The sequence below is a fragment of the Xyrauchen texanus genome, chromosome 27, assembly GCF_025860055.1.
Source record: "Xyrauchen texanus isolate HMW12.3.18 chromosome 27, RBS_HiC_50CHRs, whole genome shotgun sequence".
Classification (NCBI taxonomy): domain Eukaryota; kingdom Metazoa; phylum Chordata; class Actinopteri; order Cypriniformes; family Catostomidae; genus Xyrauchen; species Xyrauchen texanus.
Genome location: NC_068302.1, coordinates 13,970,454 through 13,996,588, shown reverse-complemented (window position 1 = coordinate 13,996,588; position 26,135 = coordinate 13,970,454). Strand labels below are relative to the sequence as shown.

At 40.8% G+C, this 26,135-nt stretch overlaps 1 protein-coding gene and 1 long non-coding RNA gene across 2 annotated transcripts; one reads left to right on the top strand and one right to left on the bottom strand.

Moving 5' to 3' along the window:
* Window positions 1–16,802: 16,802 nt before the first annotated feature.
* LOC127621303 (uncharacterized) lies at window positions 16,803–25,221 on the bottom strand. The gene is made up of 3 exons (XR_007967841.1): window positions 25,080–25,221; window positions 24,921–24,990; window positions 16,803–16,893 (listed from the first exon to the last, which is right to left on the bottom strand). It is a non-coding gene; the product is annotated as an uncharacterized LOC127621303 (long non-coding RNA).
* LOC127621301 (tumor necrosis factor-like) lies at window positions 18,804–21,678 on the top strand. The gene is made up of 4 exons (XM_052094843.1): window positions 18,804–19,138; window positions 19,660–19,690; window positions 19,774–19,857; window positions 20,186–21,678. The coding sequence occupies exons 1-4, from the start codon at window positions 18,959–18,961 to the stop codon at window positions 20,617–20,619; spliced, it is 729 nt and encodes a 242-aa protein (XP_051950803.1). The 5' UTR covers window positions 18,804–18,958; the 3' UTR covers window positions 20,620–21,678.
* Window positions 25,222–26,135: the final 914 nt, after the last annotated feature.

Sequence of the window (26,135 nt, the reverse complement as noted above, 5' to 3'; positions counted from 1 at the left end):
TCCAGGTTTCATCATACCTTCCAAAAACTCCCTTAGAATAGAAACCTTAAGGCATTTGAATTTACCATGAATACAAAAATGTTGTACAGTAGTCACAAATCTTTGTTCCTCAAGAGCGTAGCTAAATTTAGCTTAGTAGCTGAGGCAAGAGGAATCGTTCCCAGAGAGCTGCTGGCAGACATCCAGACCTATATCTGTTTGAAATCCTCTTTGTATTCAATACTCTTACACTTTAGTTTAGAACAGCACAAACACAAGCGGAGTGATACACACACAGTGAAGAGTCCGAGTGCTGCTGGTGTCAGACCAACAGTGCTCATGGAACATCTCTCGTCCAATCAGATTAGAGGACCGAAACTGTTGTATATATCATTATATTTTTTTTTTGTTGCTGGTGTTTATTTTATGAATACAATAAATATTAAAATACATGTTTTATCGAGTAACCGTTTTATAAAAGCAATAAGCCACTTGAAACCGTTTTACAGTGAATTTAGAACAGCTGAGGGGGTTTTAGGGACTTGGCTTTGTGCCTAACAACATCCATTAGCCGTTCACGTGGCTTATTGCTTTATTTCGTCAGATTCAGCATCTTACATTAATACAGTCCAAGCCTTCGTTGCTAATTTGAAAACGTCATGTTAGAACTAGCAACAGAGGATTGCGTGGCTTGCCTTGCTTTACTGGAGCACAACTGGAGTAATAAGGTAGTGCGTCTGTGCATTATTGTGTGAGTTTGTATTTGAGGGATTACCTTTTTTGTTGCAGCTCCCATCAGAAGTAACTTCACTTTTAACTTTTTTCATACCCACTGAGATGCAGGAGTGCGCTGACCTGAGGACTGTTTTTGTCTCACGATGGTTGTGCCTTAAGTGTGTGCGTTACTCTTATAATGTCCGTGTCCACGAGTGTGGGAGTGAGTGTGAGTGTGTGAGAACGAGGGTGTTTCCAACAGATATTTATGTAGAAACCGTTGTATTGATCAAGTGTCTCTAGCTTTGATACAGCTCAAGCCTTCGTTGCTTCTTCGTCACTTCAGAACTAGCAATGGAGGACGTACGGAAGCGTATTACATTCACCATAGAAATGTTTTTTTTTGACACCTTATCTCATAATATTGAGAAAAGATCTCGTAATTATGAGATCATTTTAAACACCTGGAAGGCGGCATATCTAGCTAGATGTCAGTAGGCCACGGTTCAGTGATCAACTGTACCACCGAGAGGTAACATTAAATTCAGCTGGGTTAAATTAGCGTGATACTTCTTATGTAACTAGGTTTTAGTTAATGGACATGTCTTTGCTCGTAGATTTAAGGTGTGTAGATAACGGTTTTATGATTGTGCTTTTTGTTACCTTTGGTCGACGTGGTCCGTGAGCAACAGAGACGCCTAACTTTAGCTAACAGGCATGATTGAGTCAATGTTGACGTTAGCATATAGCCTAGTAAGTAGCCTAGCTACAAGAGAGTCTTTGATGTAACGTCAGCTTAACCTGTTAATGTTATGCCTCTCTTAACTGTTCGGTCACTGCAGCGGGAAACGGAATGGCGGGAGCAAACGCCACACCAACATGATGGTCTGTGGGATTTTCTCAGAAAGCGAGGTGTTGCTGAACAAAACATCAACCAGATGCATCAAAACAAGGTAATTCCACTTTCATTGCAATAACGTAGACTATACTTCCCTAGGAATTATTATGTTAGCTAAGGTATTTGTCATTAGAGGTTTTTAGAACACATTGAACTAATGAGCAGCCACATTCATTGAATAACGTTAGCATTAAGAAGTTAGAAATTGGGCTGTAAGGCTCTGCTCGTGTTGAATTTGAAGATATCCTGCACCGTGCAATCTGTGGACTAAAAAGTCTGTGGTTTTGTAAGTCCTATTAGCCTTTATATTCTGCAAGATATAACATATTTAAAGTTTGTGAATGTGGAGAAAAGATTTGGAGCTGTAGGAAAACATAGAAATTCTCATGCAGGTTTACTAAGGCTTATTTCCAACTACTGACACAATGATGCACTAATTACAGTGGGACTGCTAAGTTTGCAACTTTTTTTACCTTTTGTTTCTCTTTTTGCTATTTGGTTAAACTTTCTATGAAGACCACATATATGTATACTCTCACCTAAAGGATTATTAGGAACACCTGTTCAATTTCTCATTAATGCAATTATCTAATCAACCAATCACATGGCAGTTGCTTCAATGCATTTAGGGGTGTGGTCCTGGTCAAGACAATCTCCTGAACTCCAAACGGAATGTCAGAATGGGAAAGAAAGGTGATTTATGCAATTTTGAGCGTGGCATGGTTGTTGGTGCCAGACGGGCCGGTCTGAGTATTTCACAATCTGCTCAGTTACTGGGATTTTCACGCACAACCATTTCTAGGGTTTACAAAGAATGGTGTGAAAAGTGAAAAATATCCAGTATGCGGCAGTCCTGTGGGCGAAAATGCCTTGTTGATGCTAGAGGTCAGAGGAGAATGGGCCGACTGATTCAAGCTGATAGAAGAGCAACTTTGACTGAAATAACCACTTGTTACAACCGAGGTATGCAGCAAAGCATTTGTGAAGCCACAACATGCACAACCTTGAGGCGGATGGGCTACAACAGCAGAAGACCCCAGCGGGTACCACTCATCTCCACTACAAATAGGAAAAAGAGGCTACAATTTGCAACAGCTCACCAAAATTGGACAGTTGAAGACTGGAAAAATGTTGCCTGGTCTGATGAGTCTCGATTTCTGTTGAGACATTCAGATGGTAGAGTCAGAATTTGACGTAAACAGAATGAGAACATGGATCCATCATGCCTTGTTACAACTGTGCAGGCTGGTGGTGGTGGTGTAATGGTGTGGGGATGTTTTCTTGGCACACTTTAGGCCCCTTAGTGCCAATTGGGCATCGCTTAAATGCCACGGCCTACCTGAGCATTGTTTCTGACCATGTCCATCCCTTTATGGCCACCATGTACCCATCCTCTGATGGCTACTTCCAGCAGGATAATGCACCATGTCACAAAGCTCGAATCATTTCAAATTGGTTTCTTGAACATGACAATGAGTTCACTGTACTAAAATTGCCCCCACAGTCACCAGATCTCAACCCAATAGAGCATCTTTGGGATGTGGTGGAACGGGAGCTTCGTGCCCTGGATGTGCATCCCACAAATCTCCATCAACTGCAAGATGCTATCCTATCAATATGGGCCAACATTTCTAAAGAATGCTTTCAACACCTTGTTGAATCAATGCCACGTAGAATTAAGGCAGTTCTGAAGGCGAAAGGGGGTCAAACACAGTATTAGTATGGTGTTCCTAATAATCCTTTAGGTGAGTGTATGTGTATGTATATGTATTATGAGCACATTCATAGTGAATTCTACTACATTTAATGCTTCATGTCTAAACTCGTAAACACACACAATGCTTTCTGACTCCCTTTATCAACAGTCATAAAGTATTATAGATGTGACTGTCTTAAAGAGTATTAAAGAGGTCAATGATATGGCATGCTTCTTGGTTATAAGATGAGGCATCTGAAATACATCCAGGCTGGCTACGTGGTGACTCAAGAGACAACCAGGCAATGTCTGAAAATACTGGATCCCCACGGAGTGCAACTATGGCGTCGGAATCGCCTTCGGCGACGTTTGTATCAAAATCCAGGCCCAAACTTTTTATAGCATGTAGATTCATATGATAAACTCGAACCATATGGGATCTGCATTAATGGATCAATTGACGGGTTTTCACAAATGGTAATATGGCTACATGTATTCTCAACAAATAACAACCCCAAGGTCATAGCTGATACTTCAATGATGAGGTGTTATCAAGGAATGGGACACCTACTCGAATTCGGTCAGACCTAGGGACCGAGAACTGTTACGTGGAGCAGATGCAGATGTTCATGAGACATGATCATACAGACACATTTTCGTAGAACTGCTATCTGTATGGCTCAAGCAATCATAACCAACGGCTAGAGCAGTGGAGGGGACTTTTAAGGAAGCAACACGCACAGTTCTGTATGAACTTATTTCAAGATTTAAAAGATTCTGACAACTTATCTGGGGACTTCCTAGATAAAAGTCACATGTCTTGAAATAATAGAGGTAAGATGTGTAGCTTTAGGTCTACATGATGTAGCCTACAATGTAAGTTGTGATATGTCATTCTATGTTGTCTTGGGCTATATATAGTGCCCTACGCCAGCTTAATTGATAGGCTATGTGTAATACCGTACCAAAAAGGGATTAATTTTGCAGACTGAGAATTTAATTCTTTTGTAGCAATTTCTGACAAATTGCCAAGTAGGCCAAAGTTTAATTGTTTTAATTTAAATATTTGCAATTTGTTATTCTTGTGCTAGAAGAGAACAATAGCCTAATCTGCAAGATGGTACCTTTTTTTTTTTAACTATAGGCCCCTATATTACACCTGGCGCAAAGCAGGATGCAAATGTCTTTGCCATTTTCAGACCAATACAGTTGTCATTTTCCATCCTGCACCCATGGTTAAATAACAAATGCACATTTGCTGGCACCCATGGCACATTGTTGCATAACAATCAGAGACAGATAGTGGTTGAAAAGGTATTCAGACAATTTACTTAAGTAAAAATAGCCTACTACTACCAAACAAGTACGTTTAAACCGCAAGATGTAGCTACTTAACAAAAGGTAAAAGTAGGCTACTTTGCAGAGACATTTTCACTGTCAGAATGCAACGAGGTTAATCATTTGTTACTTTCCCACTCTTTTTCTTTATATTTAGAGAGAACTGCAGGACGTTGTTCACCTTTGGAACACTAACAGAATTTGCCCAAGCAGAAATGCTGTGTCTCCAGGTGGACGTCCAGTGATGATGTACACCCTACCTCAACTCTTTGGTGCTAGGGAGTACCTTAAAGAGGTATCCCAACAAAAGATACAGGCTTGCAGGGAGGAATGCCTTCAGAGAGAGCATATGGACCATATCCCTGTGATAATACTGTGTTTGACATTTGTTGCCTTGCCATGGCAGAAAACAGTCTTCATCCACCAACCTCTCCAGAGGAAGCTATTGAGCTTTACATGTTTTTACGTGCTTACATACGTGACCAAATTCTATAACTTGTTCTACTGGATCAAATGTTGTAAGCATCCACCCATGGTCAAAATCACAATATGTAATAAAGAACAGTGCAACAATGTTTTTCCTTCCCTGGGTGATCAACAGTTAGTAAGGCATATTGTCAAACAGTTCAAACACAGTAGGTGTCTTTTTTTTTTTTAATTATATGAAAAATTATAATTTAGTTATTTTACTAACCCAACTAATGACTCGTCGGCGCTTTATCAGTAGGTTGCACGACACGTGAAGCACTTTGTTTTAGCTTTCACTTAAGAAGAGTTGTGCACTTTTTATTTTAATATATCTCTTTACATAAATACTATTTTCCACTTAAAAACTATAATTTCGTTATTTTACTCACTGATGAGCAAAAGGTCGAGGCAGAAATGACCATGTACCTGCAGGAATTGGCCATTGATGGGGAAGAGGACCCGCTGACTTGGTGGAAAATGAACGACAAAAGGTTTCCGTTCATGGCAAGATTAGCACGGAAATATCTGTGCATATGTGCTACCAATACTCCATCAGAGCGGGTCTTCAGCACAGCGGGTAGTGTAGTTACTCCAATCCGCAGCTTATTAAAACCAGATAAAGTGAATATGTTGGTATTTCTGGCCAGAAACTTCGAAATTTAAACATGGTCTATGGTGAAAGATATTAGACTTCTTTATGCATTTTTCGCCATCCGTTATGGAGCTATTCGATTTTGCATATTATTTTTTAAACGTTCATTTGTGTAGTTCATATGACCACTTTACAATATTTCAATAACATAATTTATTTTGTAGCCTGTGCTGAAGTTAATTGTGCTGCTAATTATAAGTGAAATGTTAATGCCGAGTTTCGGTCTGACAGTTGTACCCATTTTCTTGTTCTTTATTTGTTGTTCTTCTATGTTTTAATAAATGTGTGTTATTCATATTCACCTTGTTTCTTTCATTTGATTTGACATTATGGATATATGGCCAAGGAAACGTTTCTTTAAAAGTATTAACCAGACAAAAGTTATTTGACGTTCGCTGGTCTGGGTTTATCTTAAACTGCCGTTCAGTGTATACAAGAGCTATGTGACAATGAGCAAGATTTTCTGAGACACTACAACTAATAAGAATTAATTAATAAAGGCTATTTTCTTGTAGCCTACAACATAAAATATTTTAATCTAAATGTACAGTGTAAGACATGTAAAAAAAAGACAAGAAGCTAACAATGTCAAGATCAATATTTGTGTAGCCTGCCTGACACGGTATTTTCACAGACTAACACGTCACGTCTCTGGCATATACTACAGTATTTAAAATAGCATATATGCATTAGTTATATTCTCAATTTAATTTACAGAGCAATCCCTGCAAAGTTTTTAGGTTAACTATAGAAGAGACTAGGATTAGTGAGTCACACTAGCAAGACTCGCAAAAGGGGGCGTGGCATCACGATGGTGTCTCTACATCGTGATGTTGGTCAGCCATCACAGGCACAATCCTAATAAGTGTGTAACATAACAAAATATGGAAAAAGTGAAGCTCTGGGAATACTTTCCTTTTTGGTGGATGAACTAACTCCAGTACCCTAACACAGTGTTTTGTTTTCTGTATACTGAATGAAATTGTCAAACACCCACGACTAACTTACCTCTGTATTTGTATGTGTCAGGCACATAACTTACTGCAACTTCCTAATGCTAACGTTATTCAATGAATGTGGCTGCTCATTAGTTAAATTTGTTCTAAAAACTTCTAATGACGAATACCTTAGCTAACATAATAATTCCTAGGGAGTCTACGTTATTGCAATGAAAGTGGAATTACCTTGTTTTGTTGCATCTGGTTGATGTTTTGTTCAGCAACACCTCGCTTTCTGAGAAAATCCCACAGACCATCATGTTGGTGTGGCGTTTGCTCCCGCCATTCCTTTTCCCGCTGCAGTGACTGAACAGTTAACAGAGGCATAACATTAACAGGTTAAGCTGACGTTACATCAAAGACTCTCTTGTAGCTAGGCTACTTACTAGGCTATATGCTAATGTCAACATTGACTCAATCATGCCTGTTAGCTAAAGTTAGGCATCTCTGTTGCCCTCAGTTACATTAGAAGTATCACGCTAATTTAACCCAGCTGAATTTAATGTTACCTCTCGGTGGTACAGTTGATCACTGGACCGTGGCCTACTGACATCTAGCTAGATATGCCGCCTTCCAGGTTGGGTTGCAACGGTATGAGATTTTCCCTGTATGATAACCGTCTCAGAAAATATAAAGGTTTCACGGTATACGGTATTACACAATTACTATTATCAGTGAAAACAGAAGGGTTATTTTATTTATGTATTTATTTTTGAGCAAACACTTTATTATAATTGAAACTTGAAACCATTTATTTTATTGAAGTATGTGTAAAAAAAAAAAAAGTCTCCCTTTTGAAAATAAAATAAATAGAAAAATATTAACATCAGCTGTGTGAGCTTTTTAAAGTTAACATATACTGCTCCTGTCTGTACCTTTAACTCAGTGCTTCTCAACTGGTTTTGCTTCAGGACAGATTTTATGGACAACAAGTGTCGACCTGCCATAGATTAAACATAACGACTCGGTTACTAACGTAACCTCGGTTCCCTGAGAGGAGGGAACGAGTATTGCGTAAGTAGCTTACGCTATGGGAAAACTCCGTTTCTCGAGAAATATTGAAGTCTTTATGTAAAACGCATTGCAGCTGCACAGCAGACAGTAATGAGTGAGGCAGCTCGGTCATTGGCTGTGCTGGGGCAACTGCTCGAACCAATGACGGGGCAACTCTGAACGTGCGACCAATGGGCGCGCGCCTCGCATATTAGCATATTAGCTTGGGCCGAAATTAGCATAGCCAGGCTATATAATGGGCACCCCGTCATGCGAGTTCCTCTAGGTTCAATTGACTGAAGCGAACTGACCAAGCACAAGCACGGCAGCTTACGCAATACTCGTTCCCTCCTCTCAGGGAACCGAGGTTACGTTAGTAACCGAGTCGTTCCCTATCGAGAGGTCTCTCCTACTGCGTAAGTAGCTTACGCTATGGGAACACCCTGCAAAACGCCGCGCGTTGACTGCCTATAAAGCCAGAGGCAGATGCCTGAGCCTTAAAGCAAAGTGATTATTCCACGAGCCGACCAACGGCGAGCTATATAATGGGATAACACAGAGCCTTTGCCCCAAGGTGGGGTGCTCATTGTACAAACACAAGCACATATCTAATGTACTGAGTTTTCTATGTACTGGTACGCATAAAAATCCTCTAAGTCGGTCAGAGACGGACCTTATAAGGGAGGAGACAATGCCCAGCATATACATACTCTATTCCATTCTATAGTCAGGCTGATAGAATGTTGGAATGTAATGAGGGGAACTGTAGGTTATAAAACCTGATAAATGTCGAGGCGAGGCCCAGCCTGCCGCCGACAAATATCTTCAATGGGTATCCCACTCGACCACGCCCACGAGGAGGCCATGCTCCTCGTAGAGTGAGCTCTGACGCCTAAGGGGCATTGAAGGCCCTTGGCTTCATAAGCCAGCTTATAGCATCCACTATCCAGCTGATATTCTTTGCTTTGAAACTGCAAGACCTTTAGTGCGGCCGCCAAAGCATACGAATAATTGTTCCGTCTGTCTGAACAGGGCAGAACGTTCCAAATATACTCTGAGCCCTGACCGGGCAGAGTAAATTAGCGTCGCTTTAGTCTGCTGGGGACGATAAGCTGCCAGAGATATCACCTGTACTCTGAAGGGTGTAGAGAGCACTTTAGGAATATACCCGTGCTTTGGCCTAAGGACAACTCTGCAGTCGTTAGGTCCAAATTCCAGGCAAGCAGCTTCGATGACAGCGTGTGCAGGTCGCCCACTCTCTTGACTGAAGCGAGTGCCAGCAAGAGCGCGGTTTTGAGCGAGAGCTGTTTAAGGTGCACGGTTCAGAGAGGTTCGAACGGGGCACCCTTGAGTGCATCCAGGACCGTGGCCAGGTCCCAGATCGGCACCGAGGGGGGGCGAGGAGGGTTCATCCTCCTAGCGCCTCTTAGGAAACGAATGATTAGATCGTTTTTCCCTAATGAATGTCCTTTATCAGGATTGTGTGACGCCGCTATGGCAGCCACATAGACTTTGAGCGTGGAGGGTGTGTGGCCCGCCTCCAGCAGCTCCTGCAAAAAGGCGAGTACACTTGGTATCTCGCACGATTTGTGGTTCAAGCTCTTGGTATCACACCAGTCGCTGAACACTTTCCACTTTTGGGCATATAAGCGCCTCGTAGAGGCGCCAGCGCCTCAGTGATGGTTCTCAAAACTCCACTGGGGAGGTTCTCGGAACCCGTTGAGGGGCCATGCATGGAGGGCCCACAGATCGGGCGGGATGAAAAATCATCCTGTCGGCCTGCCTGAGGAGGTCTAGCCTCAACGGAATCGGCCATGGGGCAGATTGCATCATCTGCATCAGTTCTGGAAACCACGTCTGGTTTTTCCAGAGTGGGGCTACCAGGAGCACTGCACATTTCACTTCCCTGATCCGACTGATGACCTGAGGTAGCATCACGATCGGGGGAAAAGCATACAAGGGGCTGCTCGGCCAGACTTGGGCGAAGCGTCCGTGCTTTTTGAAAAGAAAAGGGGGCAGTGCGCATTTTCCCTGGAGGCGAAGAGGTCGACCTCTGCCTCGCCAAGGGTTTGCCATAACCACTGAACCGTCAGGGGGTGGAGAGACCATTCCCCTGGGAGAACCTTGTCTCTGGACAGCCTCTGCTCTTAGTGAGCGCAGGTGGTGCTGTGACCATAGGATGAGCTCCCTGGCCATAGTGTGCAGGGAGCTCGACCTGAGTCCACCCTGGCGATTTATATACGAAACTACCGTCATGTTGTCCGTTCGGACCAGGACGTGTTCGTTTTTCAGGTACGGAAGCAGGGCTCTGAGAGCCAAGGCGACCGCTTTCATTTCCAGACAGTTTATATGTAGGCGCTTTTCCGGGTTTGACCAAAAGCCGGAGACAGGCCTGCCCTCGTAAAGGGCCCCCCATCCTATTTTGGAGGCATCTGTCGTGATCATTTTTCTCCGCGTATTCACGCCCAAACTCACGCCAGTTTGATACCAGTTGATGGCTTTCCAGGGCATCAGGGCTTTTATACAGCCTTGATTCGCTCTGATCAAAAAGTGGCCCGAGCACCACGCGTGAGTGGGGACACAGCTCTTGAGCCAGCGCTGGAGAGGACGCATGTGCAACAATACTAGCTGGAGTACAGCTGATGCCGAGGCCATGAGACCGAGCATTCTTTGAAATCGTTTGACGGGGGCGTGCGCGCCCGTTCTGAATAGAGAGCGCGCTCTGATGAGAGGCGCGCTGTCATCTGCACTGAGTCTAGCACTATTCCCAGAAAAGAGATATTCTGGCTGGGGGATAGCACGCTCTTTGCAAATTTGATTCTCAGACCCAGGCATTCTAGATGGTTGATAATCCAAGATCTGTGCGTCGTTAGCTGATCCTCTGATTGTGCTATGATTAGCCAATCGTCGAGGTAATTCAGTATTCGCACTCCCCGCTGTCTCAGGGGGGAAAGTGCCGCGTCCATACATTTCGTGAATGTACGGGGGGCCAATGATAGGCCGAATGGTAGTACTGTGTAAAGGTATGACTGTCCCTCAGGCTGAATCTCAGAAAAGGCCTGTGATGAGGCGCTATCGAATGTGAAAATAAGCGTCTTTCAAATCCACTGATAGAAACCAATCCTCGGGCTGAACTTGCGCGAGGATATGTTTGGTCGTTAACATTCTGAACGAGCTGAATCATTAAAGCTTTGTACAGATGTTCTGAGATCTAGGATGGGGCGGAGGCCACCATCCTTTTCGACGAGAAAATAGCGGCTGTAAAAACCTGCCTCGCTCAAAGAGGGAGGAACAGTTTCTATAGCCCTTCTCTATCAGTTTGAACACCTCGGTGCGTAGAACATGTGACACATCTTTCCTCACTTTCATCTCGACCACCGCTGAAAAGCGGGGCGGTCTGCGAGCGAATTGAAGTGAGTAACCGTGTTTTATTATGTTCAAAACCCATTTCGGCATGTCGGGGATTTTTTCCCAGGCTTCTGCTCGCACAGATATGGGCTGAATGCTGGCTGGGGGCGTGTCGCAGTGACGTATGGGCCCCACCGGCAAATTGCCTTGTGCTAACACAGAGTCTACAGCTCTCAGAGGCGCAGGTGCGCGCTGAGCAGCCGTGTTGAGTGCCGAGTGCAGGGGTGCGTGTGAGAGTACAGGCACGCGCGCTGTATAGGCATCTCCGAGATGCTCGCAGCATGAGTCGGAGAGATGCTTGAAACTGTATGAACAGAGTTTTGTGGTGGAGGTGCATACATCGTAATAGGCACGCGCGCCACATTCATAAAGCTTCCCGCATTTAGCAGGGAGTTTCTTGGCTCAGCGATTGCATCTGTGATGCTTAGTGCATGAGATAGAGAGCTGTTTGGAACTGTATGGGCAGCTTATGGGTGGGGGTGCATATACTGTAGTAGGCACGCGCACCACTTCCATAAAGTCTTCAGCCATGGCGGGATTTCTTGGCTATGCATACAGTGTTTGTGTGTAGGGGTGCGTGCAGTACAGCAGGCACGCGCGCTACATTTATAGTATTTCCCGTTTTTACTGGGGAAGTGTTTATAACTGTGGGAACAGTGCTTGTGTGTAGTGGTGCATACATGACAATAGGCACACAATCTACATTTTTGGGATGTCCAGCCTGAACTGGGGAGGTATTTGGCACTGTTTGGACAGTATTGATATGTGGGAATGCGCATTTTAGTGTGGACATGTGAACCCTTAGTGACACAGGCAGAAAATGACTCTTTTCGTGATTTCTGTGTGTCGCCGTAAAAACGGCGTTTGATTGCAGGTGAGCGAGTTCTATGACTGGCCCATTGACTGCTGTATAGACATTTCCAGCCGCCTGTAATGGGACTGGGTAAAGTTTTACATGTTTGAGAGAGAGTGGTCCGGCTTTTGCGAGACACGTACTCTCTCTTTCTCTTCCTATTGCTAGGAAGACTTATGAGGCTCCGGGTTCAGTGTGATCTTGGGCTGAGGACCTCGCTGCTCATCGCGGCTTTCTTCGCCAGCGGAACGCAAGCGGCGTCGAGCGTCCTTTTCAGGTCTGCTCCTTGGCTGGGAGACGGGAGGCACCGTCCTGGCTCGCTGCTGCTGCTGAGGGGGTTTCTGAGACGAGCTGGAGCGCTTGGGCAGGAAGTGATGCATAGCCTGCGAATCCTTCCGGGCCTCAGTGAAGCGCTCAGCGAATTCTTTCACCGCCGGTCCGAACAGGCCGCTCGGAGTGATAGGCGCGTCAAGGAATGGCGCCTTATCTGCGGCCTTCATCTCCGTTAGCGTCAACCACAGATGGCGCTCAAGGACAGTCAAGTTAGCCATGGCCTGGCCGATGGATTGGGCGGTGGCCTTTGTGGCTCGCAGGGCTACGTCCGTGGTGCTGCGCAGGTCCTTGAAATTCTCAGGTTCAGGTCCAGACTCGTCCATGTTGCGGAGAAGTTTGGCCTGACAGACTTGTAAAACCACCATTGAGTGAAGCACTGACGCGGCTTGGCCGGCCGCGGTGTATACGCGACCGGCGAGAGCTGAGGTGGATCTGCAGGGCTTCGAGGGATGAGAAGCTTTGGCCTTCCATCCACAGGTGGAGGGTGGGCACAGATGGTTGGCCACGGCCTCCTCAAGGGGCGGAGTTGCCTCGTAGCCTCTTTCTCTCGCGCCGTCCACTGAGGAGAGCGAGGAAGAAAAAGAAGGCTTTAGGCGAGCAGAGTGCGGGGCGCTCCACGACTTCGCGGAGTTCGCCGTGGACTTCGGGAAGAAAGGAGAGGGTCTCTGTCAGGGCCTGCCGGCGCTCTGCAGGAACCACTCGCCCAGCCGGCTGCTGGCGGGTTCTTCTGGAGAAGACCAGTCGAGCCCGAGGTCTTCCACGGCCTTGGACAGGATACGGACGATCTCAGAGTCCATGCTGGTGCCCGCGCTCTTGTCCGCTGATGTCGATGGTGCGGGGTCGAACGCTATCGAATGCAGCGTTAATAGAAAGGCTTTCATTCTTCTCATCGTCGTCCCCTGACGTGCCAAACGAGACGAGACCCACCGCTCTGTTGGAGGGGTGCAGGTCCGCTCTCGTGAAATGGACTGGCGGCGGGGAGATCTCTGGTAGCGGTGACGCATGCGGGGACTGGGCCGGCGTGACGTCACCGAAGTCTACGTGCTCCGGCAGCCTCTGTGAGCGGCGCTTTTTCTTGCGCGGCTCGAACAGAGGTGACAGCATGGTGGAAGCAGGCTCATTTGCGGCGAAAGCGGCTCGGCGAGGCCCAGGGAGTCGCATTCGGGGCATCCGCCCTGAATGAGTGCAGCTTCTGCGTGGTCCGGTCCCAGGCAGCGAGTGCAAATGACGTGCCGATCTCCGTCAGGAAGAGGGCCTCTGCACGAGGCGCAGGCTGAAGGCATTTGAAACAACGCCTTGAAAAATTACTCTTTACTTTAAAAAGCGTCGCGGGGCGCAGCTGCAGTAAAGGATATGCGATCGCGCGCCGGATGGTGTAGCAGAAGGCTTCGGCGGCTGAAGGCGCCGGGCGTCCTCTTAGCAGTCCTGCTGTAGGCTTTTCGACGGCGGGCGTAAAGACTCCAACAATCCGGAGGATCCAGCGAAGAGAAGGTCTTCGCTGAAGGAGATTAAATCTAAAGGAACTCGCATGACGGGTGCCCATTATATAGCCTGGCTATGCTAATTTCGGCGGGCTCTGAGCGCTGGACGCGAGCGCTACCATTGGTCGCTGCGTTCAGAGTCGCCCGCCATTGGTTCGAAGCAGTTGCCGCAGCACAGCCAATGACCGAGCTGCCTCGCTCATTACTGTCTGCTTTGCAGCTTCAATGCGTTTTACATAAAGACTTCAATATTTCTCGAGAAACTGAGTTTTCCCATAGCGTAAGCTACTTACGCAATAGGAGAGACCTCTCGATAGGGAACCTGTATTTAATGTATCATGGGTCGCATTTCCTTTTATATTGTATAGTTTTGTTCATGGTTTTCCAGTACAAGGGCATGCATCAAGTGACATTATTTTTGTTGTGATGTCAAAATCTACAGGAAGTTTCTCTCCCCCTTTTAAAAACTGAAGAACAAAATTACTTATATGAGCCCATTATTATCCCATTTGTTACCTAATATTACATATTTATACACATTACACAGAAGGAAAGGCACCTCATTATCATGGTTAGGTCAGTGTGCTAGTCTTAAATAATAGTAATAATAATAATAATAATAAATTAATGTATTTATGAAAAATAAATATTAGCTAAAACACATCTTGAAATGTTAACTACAACTGCCACTGTTGATATAAAATGAGGTCTAATAGATTCAACCTTTAGATTATTTCATATGAAACTATAATTTCATATGAAACTATAACATTTTGTCAAAATATAACATTTACTTTTACTCATGTAAAATCCTGAAACAAATTTGTAAAGGTGATGGTGTGTAATTTATTTATTTTTTGGTGCATCCATCCATCCATCCATCCATCCATCCATCCATCCATCCATCCATCCATCCATCCATCCATCATCTATCTATCTATCTATCTATCTATCTATCTATCTATCTATCTATCTATCTATCTATCTATCTATCTATCTATCTATCTATCTATCTATCTATCTATCTATCTATCTATCGAGCCAGTGCGGGGCACTCCCTGCAGTAAATAAAAATAAAAAAGAATAATATTTTATAATAAATTAATAACCACTTGCTTGATCTAAACAAGTGTCATTTTAAAGCGTAGAATCTGGACTTTACAATTTCTAAATAGCTGATCCTGCCAATTCTTTAATAATGCTTTTTAAATTGCTTAATTAGTAGAATGCAATGAGTAAATTAGTTTCACTCAGATGCCAAACTACAGTGAGTATAAGTGTATGATATTCCCACTGACACACTTAAATATAATAAACGGGAGTGTCTTTTGTCACGTTTTTACTTATTACTTCCTGAAACACACATTTAACATAGACAATGACATATCGTAACTTACAGCAGACTATCCCCCATTCAAACAAGCTCGAGCATAAAATAATATGATAAGATTTTAATATTCGTCATGTAGTGTGTGTATGTGTGTGCACACATGTCTGAGGACTTTGTGTGTGCAGACACATCCACATATGTGCTCTTCTGAAGGATTGGGATGCGCCTGAATACTGCATTTCTGTGTTTTGTAGTTTAATCCATTCATTTCCAATGGACGGCCACTTTAGACCACAAACACCATAGGTGTAACAAAGTAAAATAAATACTTTTTATGAAAATTATCTTTAAAAAAAATTGCATATACACATGCCATGGCGTTTTATTTTCAGAATAAATAAATAAATAAAAGTTAATCAGGCAATTTAGTCCTGGAACATGTTATAAGGGTTAAGCACAAAATTTGTATGAAAAGTCCTGCTTTATTTTTTGTTTTTGTTGGAGGTTTTCAATAGGCTTTCTAGGAGGAATCTACAACATTATTTGCTTTGGATTTGAATATAATTTCAGGTATTTATCTAACAATTTAGGTATCTTAGTAGGCATGTATTTAAAGTCAACATGTGTTTTATTCCGGACTTGAACTTCTGTAGATATAACAAATAGTTTCAGAAATAACATTGGTAAAACTTTATAATAACTTTAATAAGTAAAAAATACTTAAATACTAATCTGTTTCTGACCCAAGCCTATTATATCACTTCTGAAGTTACATAGTTAGCCACTGGAGTTGTATGGATTACTTTTATGCTGCCTTTTATGTTCTTTCTGGACCTCCAAAATTCTGGCCAACATTCAATTGCAATGTATGGACCTACAAAGCTGAAATATTCTTCTAAAAACCTTTGTGTTCTACAGAAGAAAGAAAGTCAAACACAGGTTGGCATGAGGGCGAATAAATGGTGAGAGATATATTCATGTTCTCTTCAGATTGACTATTTCCATATAAAGAAAATTCAGTGTGTGTATAATCATAAAAATATCTGGTACAATAATGTTGTTTGGGGTTCATTTGACCCCAGCAAAAACACATTGTAGAAAACCTCTTCAGAGTGTACACCAAATTTATTTATTCATATTTTATACATGGACACACCAAATGTAAGTAGCATTCTTCATTACGCTTTTTGGGATTTTACCTTTCCTTTAGTGTGTAATATAGCTGTTTGTGCATGTAAAATGTCTGCAAAGTTACAAAGCACAAAGTCCATGCAAAAGGGAGCTATTCTCTCCCACAGACAACACTGCTCAAGAACTACAAGAATGAGCTGGATTGTAGTCCAGTAATTTCTTCCGTAAAGTATCTACGTCACTATGTAACACATTTGCATAATGCCCGCCTAAGGGCCACTTTAGCCCACCATCAAACAAATGTAGTTATTGCCAGGGCTGGAATTGGAAGAGTAATCAGGAAAGGGTGGTGGTGGAGGGTGAGTTAAGCTGTCCTTTTTTGCATATTGCGGCACCGTTTTGTGGTCCGTTCTGCATAACACTGTGGCTCATTTTAGCTTATTGCGGCCCATTTGGCCTGTTCAGTTCTCCCGATGGCCAGTCCACCACCGATCCCAAAGTGTGTTGGCCCACCGGGAAAATGTCCGGTATGCCAGATTACCAGTCCAGCTGTGGTTATAGCAGAGGCCAGGATGAGTTGGTTTGTGTTGCCGATATGTCGAGAAGACGCTGTTTTCTTCACTGCAAAAGCAAAACCTCTTTGTTAGGACTTCCAAATGCAGACAAATTGAAGAATCAGTTGTTAAAATTTATTTAAATTATTTAGCAGTACAACCACAACAAATGCTGGATTTTCAAGACTGGATATTTTTGATGGTACAATTCCCACTTTGTTGGGACAATCTGGTGCTTCAGGATCACAGTAAGTATGCTTGATTATTTGTGGATTTATCTGCTACCGAGAGTTCAAATGCAGAGTTTTGTGTTGTAGCTATCAGTGCACAGATATAGGCCTCTGCTAACCTGCTACCTAATGTTATTGTGTAGTAATAGTTTTACTAATCAGCTGTGGGCCTACTTTTACCAGCAATTGTGTAGAATTATCCAGATTGTTTGTTGTTCTTCCTATCATGAATAGTGATCAACAATCCACGGTAGTGCTCGGCTAACTTGTTATGTAATGTTGGTGTTTTGGTAAGGGTTTACTATTCAGCTGTGGGCCGGCTTTTACCTAAAACTGTGTAACAAAATGGTCGATCTCAAGAGTCTTATATAATTATAGCTGTAATGTTTCGGCCACTATCCACGATGGTCCACCGCTAACTTGCGTTTTCCAAATAGCTTGGGTGAAAAGGTTTTGGCTACACCCATTCCAGCAAAAGATGAATAAATTAGTTTAACCACATGTCTTTTAATTGAAGCTTTGTTAGGTTCACAATAATCAACAGTGTGCGTGTAAGAAAGCTACTAAATTAAACCTTACCACTGTGAAACGTCCTGCTCAAGTCATGCTTGCAAATGTACAGGATGAGAAAAATTACGTGTTTTTTTAACATTAATGTAGACCCACAAAATAAAATCATGCACCTATAAATGAGCATCCTATGGGCTCTTTAATGTTAATTGTGTTTTTGAGCTGTTTTTGTTCAACCCCAAGCTAAATATTACGGCTAAAGAAAATGTTTGGTTCATCCATATTTACAAATGTACATATTTGCACGCACATCAAGCTCATATTTGCAATGCACTGACCTGTAAAGCATTATATACAGTAGTGTAGTCTTGGGCATACACAGGCATACACCATATGCCCACCTAGCTTTCAAAGGATTTTGCGTATACCCTCCTAAAACGAGTTATGATACATATGGTCACCAGAAGCCTTACAAACAGAGGCGACATTTTCATGAAAATGTTGGGGGGGACAATAAACACAACAATTCTCAAGAGCATTTTTTGAAGGGGACACCAAGGGTTTTTTTGTTGTTGCACCGTTTGCATTTGTATTATTTTATTTCTTAAACAATTATTTCAAGAATGTATCATTCTGGGGGTGACGACAACACTCAACTAAACTACAAAAACACAAAAACAAATAAAACCCTACAGGAATCCTCCAGGAATGCTGAAATCCTGCAGTACACATGGATAAACTGCAGGATATTCCTACAGGTTTTAGAATGGAACTATAATAACCACAGAGACATGCAGCAATAGCCATGTTTTCAATGACCATAAGTGATGTTAAAATCCTTTTGATTACTTCAGAAAATAATTCATAGCAAATTTGGATATGAAAAATACTTGTGGAAAAAGGTTGTGCATATGAGCTGACGACTTCTGTAACAGGTTCTCTTTTTTTTTTTTTTTTTTTGTCTGTAGTTTTGAATATGATTACAACGCACCATAAATTGTTCATATTATTTATTTAGGTATTGAAAAATCAAAATTTCTTCTAATCTTTTATATAAGTGTAAATATCTTAATTTTTGGAACTGGGTGTGTTCTTTTTTTAATTTGAACACCAAAATGACGAAGTAATCTGGCTGTCGTAATTGTTTATTTCCTCTGGCGATAATACTTTTGGCACGGAGTCAAGTCTCTCAGGCAGGCGCTACGAGTCAAAGGCAAAGCAGGAAGAGACACTGGATTGACCTGACTGGGAAGTCTCTTGCTGACATGTCGCCGAAACTTCACGAGTGGGCTGTTTGCTTTTGGGTGTTGAAGAATACACGTGGGAGAGACATTAGTGTATATATAGAGAGGAGCTGAAAGGCATGTAGCAGCGTTTCTTAAACCAGCAGTTATGGAGCTCGGAAAAGAAGACATAGACATATTAATGGAGCCTTACTCTGTCAACAGCTTAAAGATGAAGTACCGCTCTTTACGACGACAGATGTGCTTCATTCAGTTCATAACTGTTTTATTCTGCCTCACCTGCTGTCTGTTCACGCTCGCGTATCAGCAATTCGCGTCAAGCTGCAAGGTAAAATTTTCATGTTCAAATAACATTTAAAAAAAACATTCAAATTCAAATGACGTTAGTGCTTAATGACCCTACGGAATTCAATACATTTTGCATCAAAAAGTATTTGTAAATAAACGCATATTTCATGTAGACTATTGTGTATTTACATTCTGTAGTTGCTATTGCCTATATAATCACACAGTAACATGACCACTGTAAATAAGTGTGATTCTTTAGGTAGCACATACAAAATAATCAAAGACACTTCTTCTACTGCACCTTTAGGTATATTTGATCTGTTCTAATATTTATGTACACTGAAAAGTGCTTTGTTGGTGCTGCAGTTTAGGAATTTTGCATAGGATAAAATATTGGGATATTCAAAAATAATAATGCATATGATTTAATTTGTCTGAATTAAACAAGACAGTCACTGATTAGATAATAATAATGCATATGAATCAGTGATTGCTCATTGTTGAATAAGGACGGTTTTAGTACGTGTCATAACTGATTCACAAATTGCTCTCTTCTCAAAGGAAAATGAAATCAAGAAGGCACCTGAAATTGGTAATTACTGTTTAATTATTTTTTATGTAAATAATAAACCTTTAGTAATAATAATAAAACCACATGTTCATCTCTTCATATAGGGATGCAGAGACAAACTACTGAATTCCACAGCAGAGAAAACATTACCCTGAGTCAAAGACCTACACCTTTTACTCGCCTGACAAGTATGTGTTATTTATTACCTTTTGCTGTGACAGGGTCTATTAATAACTGCTAATTAATGTAAAATAATGTAATTGTTTGATAGAATCAGTCAATCCTGTTAAAAATTTAAAAGTGGATCAAATTTTAACTGTAAATATAGTCTTTAAAGTGTCTGCATTCTGATACACAATGAAGCTCATAAACTGGTACACCTCATTCAGTGCTCCCAATGGTGTAAAACAGTAGATGATATCAAATGCAATTTTCTTTCTCAAGGACTCTGATGAACATTTTTGCCTAAATATCCAATTTTCATGTATTCACACATTTTCTTTCTTTTTTTTTTAGTAAAAACAAAAAAAGTTGTTTTCTCTGGTCCTGGTAATGTGAAATGGATGCAGATAAATCTGGAACCAGACCATACTGAATACTTCGACTTGAGTGATGACGGTGAATCTCTGATAGTGCGTCGTGATGGGACTTACAAAGTTTCTCTGCAGATAATGTACAAGGGAACTGATTGTGATGATGAAACAATTCTGCAGCATGAAATTCGCCATTACACTGAAAGCTATCCTGAATACCTGCTCCTGCTCACCTACATGGAAACACTCTACTTTAAACATCAATACTGGAGGAAAACTCTGTTCTCAGAAGGTATCTTTTCTCTCAACTCTGGGGATAGACTGAAGGTCTGGTCCAAAGATCTCTCCTTAATTGACGCTGGAGGAAACCTGGAACAAAAAACTGTCTTTGTGGCTTATCCTCACTTTTCTATTTAAATGAAGTAGCTTTGCTTAAATGTGAAAGGGTTGCTATGATGTGTATCATATTAGAGCTATAAACTAAATCTTTACAGGGCACAAAGTATTAAGATGCTCCACTTTCACAATTCAGAGAATTTGAAAGGTACAATTATGAAGTAATTCCTCAAATACTCAATATCTTTAGAGTACAACAATTTCCACCTACTTTTTCAGCCACTTTGGTCTCCGAAAGTGTTTATCCCATTAATTTTTTCTATAGGAATTTCATAAAATCCTGCATTAAAAGAGGTATAAGCCAATACAACCAGCTCCAAGGTGCTTCACAACATTAAAAAACTTTGATTTGAAGCAAAAAAGTATTTCAAAAACAAACAAAAAGAAAAAGGTACAAGACAGTATACTTAAAGTCTTTCGTGGTTCAACAAACTTCAATACCACAAAGCATTGCAAATTAAAAATGGTAGAAAAATATAAACCTGTTCATTTAAAGTTGTTGAATATAAGAATAGAAAAAATACATTTTAACTTAATATTTATATTTAAAAGTAGTTTGAAAGTGTAGGGAGACTACTCTGATTGATGGATCTCTTTAAATAATGTGGAATTATGGCTTCAACAGAAGCATATACCATCGATTAACATCCTCCAAGCTCACGGTAGGTCTGTCTTTAAAGGTTAAGTTAGCATTAAAAATAAATTTGTTTATGGAGAAAATGTATGAGATTTTTACATCAGAAACCAGAATGCTGTAATACAACTGATTTGTTGTAATATAATACTTACTAATTTATGTTCTGGTGTTGTAAAAGTGATATTTGTTTTGTTTGTTTTTGTTTACATTTGGTAAAATATAAACAGTGAGGCTCATCCCAGTCATGTCAAAGAACACTGAACATGAAAATATTGTATGGTACAATATCATTAGTGCTGTCATTGTAATTACTATAGTGCACTACTCTGGATTAAATGGGTTAATTAAATTAAATTAACTATTAATTTCATAATACATTTGAATGAAATACCTTTTTATATACTTGAAAATGTTTTTTTAATTATATTTTCATGATAGTTATCTGGCCATATACCATCAATAAATATCATTACATGAAGGTTGTCTCTCTCTCGTTTTGATTTATTTTGATTTATTTTTTGCTGCTAAGAAATGCCACATAAGGATGTCCCGATACCATTTTTTTTGAGAATGAAAAATATAATAAAATTACAACTGATTTATAATAATTATTATTATTTGTAGCATTACACAGAATATTGCCATCTATACAGTAATGATCTATTTCTGTCGTACTTTTCCCCTTTTATTAAATGAAGCTTTTATTTTGAAGTGTTTCTGTATGACCGAGGAGCTCTGATGTAATGATGAAAAGCCAGCCACTACATAACCCAATGTGATTATTAAACACTTTGTGTATTTATGTCAGCACAACACCGGCTCCACACATTCACAAACACTCACATTTAAAGCGCAGCACATGCAAACTATACATTTATCTCATTAAATCGCAGCTTTTGCTGTTAAATAATCTCACTAGGACAAGGATTTTAATTTGTGCGCTGAATGTTTTCGTAATGACATATGTCAGATGGTATCGGTTTTTAATATCGGAGCATTTTTATGAGCACGAGTACAAGTACAAGCACATGAACGCGGTATCAGACCTGATTCTGAAACCAGTATTGGTATCGCGACATCCCATAACCATTCGCCAGATATTCATCTTAAAATATCCAAGACACTTGAATAGATATAAAATATAATTCTTACTCAGGGGCATTACGTATTCCCAGATATACTGTATGTAATACAGTGAAAACTAATATCTATATCAGTGGTTATCCACTCTGTTCCTGGAAGCCTCCCAACACTACACATGTTTGATTAGCAGAGTGATTTGTGGAGCAAGGTTAGGAAACACTGGTCTATATAATACACAGTATATCTATGCTGTAGAGTGAAATGGTTTAAATCACCATACAGTAAGTCATTGGTCAAAAAAAAAAAAAAAAATGGGTAAATCAGTGATAACTCCTGATCATGTTTGCTGTGACAGCATTTGCCATTGAATGGAGGTTTGACATACAGATAAGTGAATGACTCAAAACTGTGTGGTGTGATGCAATCACATCCTGCTATTGTTGACATGTGGTTTACTTTTGAGGACACTTTCACATTTGCCTTCATATATCATAGTTCTATGTCTGTGTTGTTTCAAAACAAAATACTGCCAGGCATGTCTACGATTTTATATATATATATATATATATATATATATATATATATATATATATATATATATATATATATGCTATATATTCCTGAGCAGGATGTGATTGCATCACACCACACCTTTGTGAGTCAAATATATATATATATATATATATATATATATATATATATATATATATATATATATATATATATATATATATATATTTACAAAACTAAAACTTTAAAATGACCTCAGTATACACAGGAACTCCTTCAATTCTGTTTAAAAAGCATCCCACGATACACATCATGAAGTTAATTGAGAGAATGTCCGGTGTGCGGATGTTTGTGAAGATTTTCAACCGATCTGATCAGCAGTAATTCATCAAATAATGATAAAACGATGAAGAGCGTTATAATGTGGCATATATCCAGATGCACAGTGTAGTCAAGCACACATTCGGCATGTTTAAGCGACGATCTAGGTGTCTAAATCACAGATGCTGTATACAGTCCAGGCAGTGTGTGCCAAATATGGTGGTCTGCGGCATCCTTCGCAAGATCAGAATTGCGTGTGCAAATTGCATTCAGCAGCGATTTCGTGTGCGTGTTTGCGCCGTTGCCTGATCTGCATAATTTCATTAGTGAAATGGGCACTAAACGAGCACAAGCATCGCATGCAAGAAACCGAAGGCGTAATTTATTCTTAGTGAATCTGCCCCTAAGTGTGAATAATGCATTATAAGGAGCGGATAAATACAGTATATAGCAAGATAGAGAGAGAAAATGTCATCTTTGAAATTACCCCTCAAAAAAGTCTGTAAATAAGCTTTCTCTGGTTTCTCTTGATGTCATTTAGAAGAAAATCTGACCAGAAAGACGTGTTTGTTTCAGTAGTTCATAACATTTCATCTGGGCGAACTTTTAGGAGAATAAATTACGAATTTCTAACCGACTACTTAACACCTACTTACTGCCATTGGTCCACGTCATCGGTAGGGGTGACCTGGAGCTTCACCTACATTGACTACACAGCTCATTCTGTTTAATTTGTTCAGTCAGTCAAAATTAGTCAATAAGAACACTCTGGTGCAGGGGGGTTGCTAGACATAAAGCTCTACAGGGGCACAGGCCCCCCCATTACTCAAATCACTTTTTTTCTTTCTTTCTTGAAAGCCCGCAGCATGCAAGAAGTGTGCAACACAAGAAGTGTGCAACACAAGAAGTGTGCAACACAAGAAATGTGCAAAACGCAACTATACATACTTCCCTTGCTTAACCCACTACTCCTACTCTGCAACAAGAACTGGGAAAGGTAAACATGTAGGTAAACATAGAGATATTAATCTTTATGAAAATATTTAAGTATTTTCAACATACTGTACATGAACATTCTCAACATGTTTTATGGCATAAAATGCATACACTGTATATGCAAATAACAAAACCGGAGACAACTTTCTTGGACGTTTGCATTCTTCTATATTACACATTACACATCAGGAAAACCTCTGTCAAGTAAGTCTATGGAATTGCATAATCCAACGTCAGTCAAAACGGCTTTAGACAAAAAGTTCTCTGAATGAGCAGAGAGTTGGTTGCTAGGTAAGCATCGGTCGCTAGATGGAGTTGGTAGCTAAACTGGCAGAGTTTGGTTGCTAGCTTGTGAAACTAGCTGAGCTATCTCTAACTTTATAAATGCAGAAGTTTAGTTTCTATAAATTAATAACTAGCCATCTAACATAATTGGTGTAAGTTTAAACTGACATTTGAAACTCATGAAGTTTACTTGCAACAACAAGCCAAACTATAGTCCTTTTTAGTTGCTAGGTATTTAGCAGACTGCAGCCATAGTTACTGCCAACTGTTTATGTAGAGTCATAAACTAGCAAATTAAATGATTCATTTCATATCCAAAAGATCGATTCAGTGTTATCATACACAATCAAAGACAGTACTACAGAACACACACAACAAAACATTCTCTGCAATTCCATAGTCTTGCCAGAGTTTTTCCTGAGACATTTTCATCTGATGTCTGAAACCTGACTCTGACAGCTGAGGATGAAGTTTGTTTATCAAGTCTTACCTCTCTCAAACTCAACTCTCCTTTCTGCTTTCCTGTCCCTGCTTCGTCCAAATAATTTTCTGATGTCCATCTACAGGAGCCAATAATGTTTGAGTCAAAATAAGATCGTCGGTGTTATTTAGAATCTTACTTGAGTTTCATCATGTTTTCATAGCCTACCTCAATTCTGATTTGCGTGCAGACACCTGGGCAGGGTTGCACCAGCTGTGCGAAATATTTACCCCCCAGGAAAAAAGTACCATTCTGCAATAAGTAATTTTTATTCAGACATTTGGAAAAACACTAATTATCAAAACATTTACTACTATATACATATTAAAATATATACAAAAATAAGACTCATAAATATAAAAAATAAGAACAAAGACAAATAGAATCAAATTGTAGTATATAAGTTCAGCCAATGTTGAAGCAGATTTCAAAAACATCAAACGTGGCCTTTTCCAAGCATGAAAACTTGCCTATTCATTGCAACATCCAAATTTGTTCTGCAAAACAAAAAGGTTTGAAAAAAGGAGAAGAGGATGCAGCTGTTGCAACAGTGATCATCAAAGGAGCCAATCCACCACCCACCACAAATTGCAGTGTAGATGGAAAACCAGAAATGGATGCTTCATGTTCTAGGAAATTTGACAATGTCACAAATATCCATCCAACATATGAAGATGCTGTTGAAAACTGGAGAGGCCTAGTGGTTCCACCCAAAAAGAGGAAGAGGAATTCATACCTCTCTCCTTGTCCTGAAGGGGGAAAAGACTGAAAATTGACCCGTTGAAAAATGGAAATAATCAACAGCCTGTTAAACCCAGGAAATTAAGAATCTCTGTGCTGAACACATGTATATTTGATGCTTTTTGTCAATGTTTATGTTGTGCTTTCTGCGATAGTGTCACTTTTGAAAATATTGTTTGCAGTGAGGATTCCAACAACCTCCTCCAGCTAGTAAAATCTATCACCACAAAGGGTCTGAATGCACAGGTCTACACACAGAGGGCAGAGCTGCTGAGTGAAATATTCTGTAAGGCTGATATCAAGATGTCGTAAAAGTCAAAGAACTCTGTGAGAACCAAGTCATAAAAACTCTCACACAGAAGAACATTTTCACCTGAGTCAACACATCCTACTGAGCAAGGACTATAAAACACAAATCTTACATCTGACCTCTACCCAGTCCCGGCGCCATGCGCGGGCATTGGGGGGCCTGGCCCGCCCTGT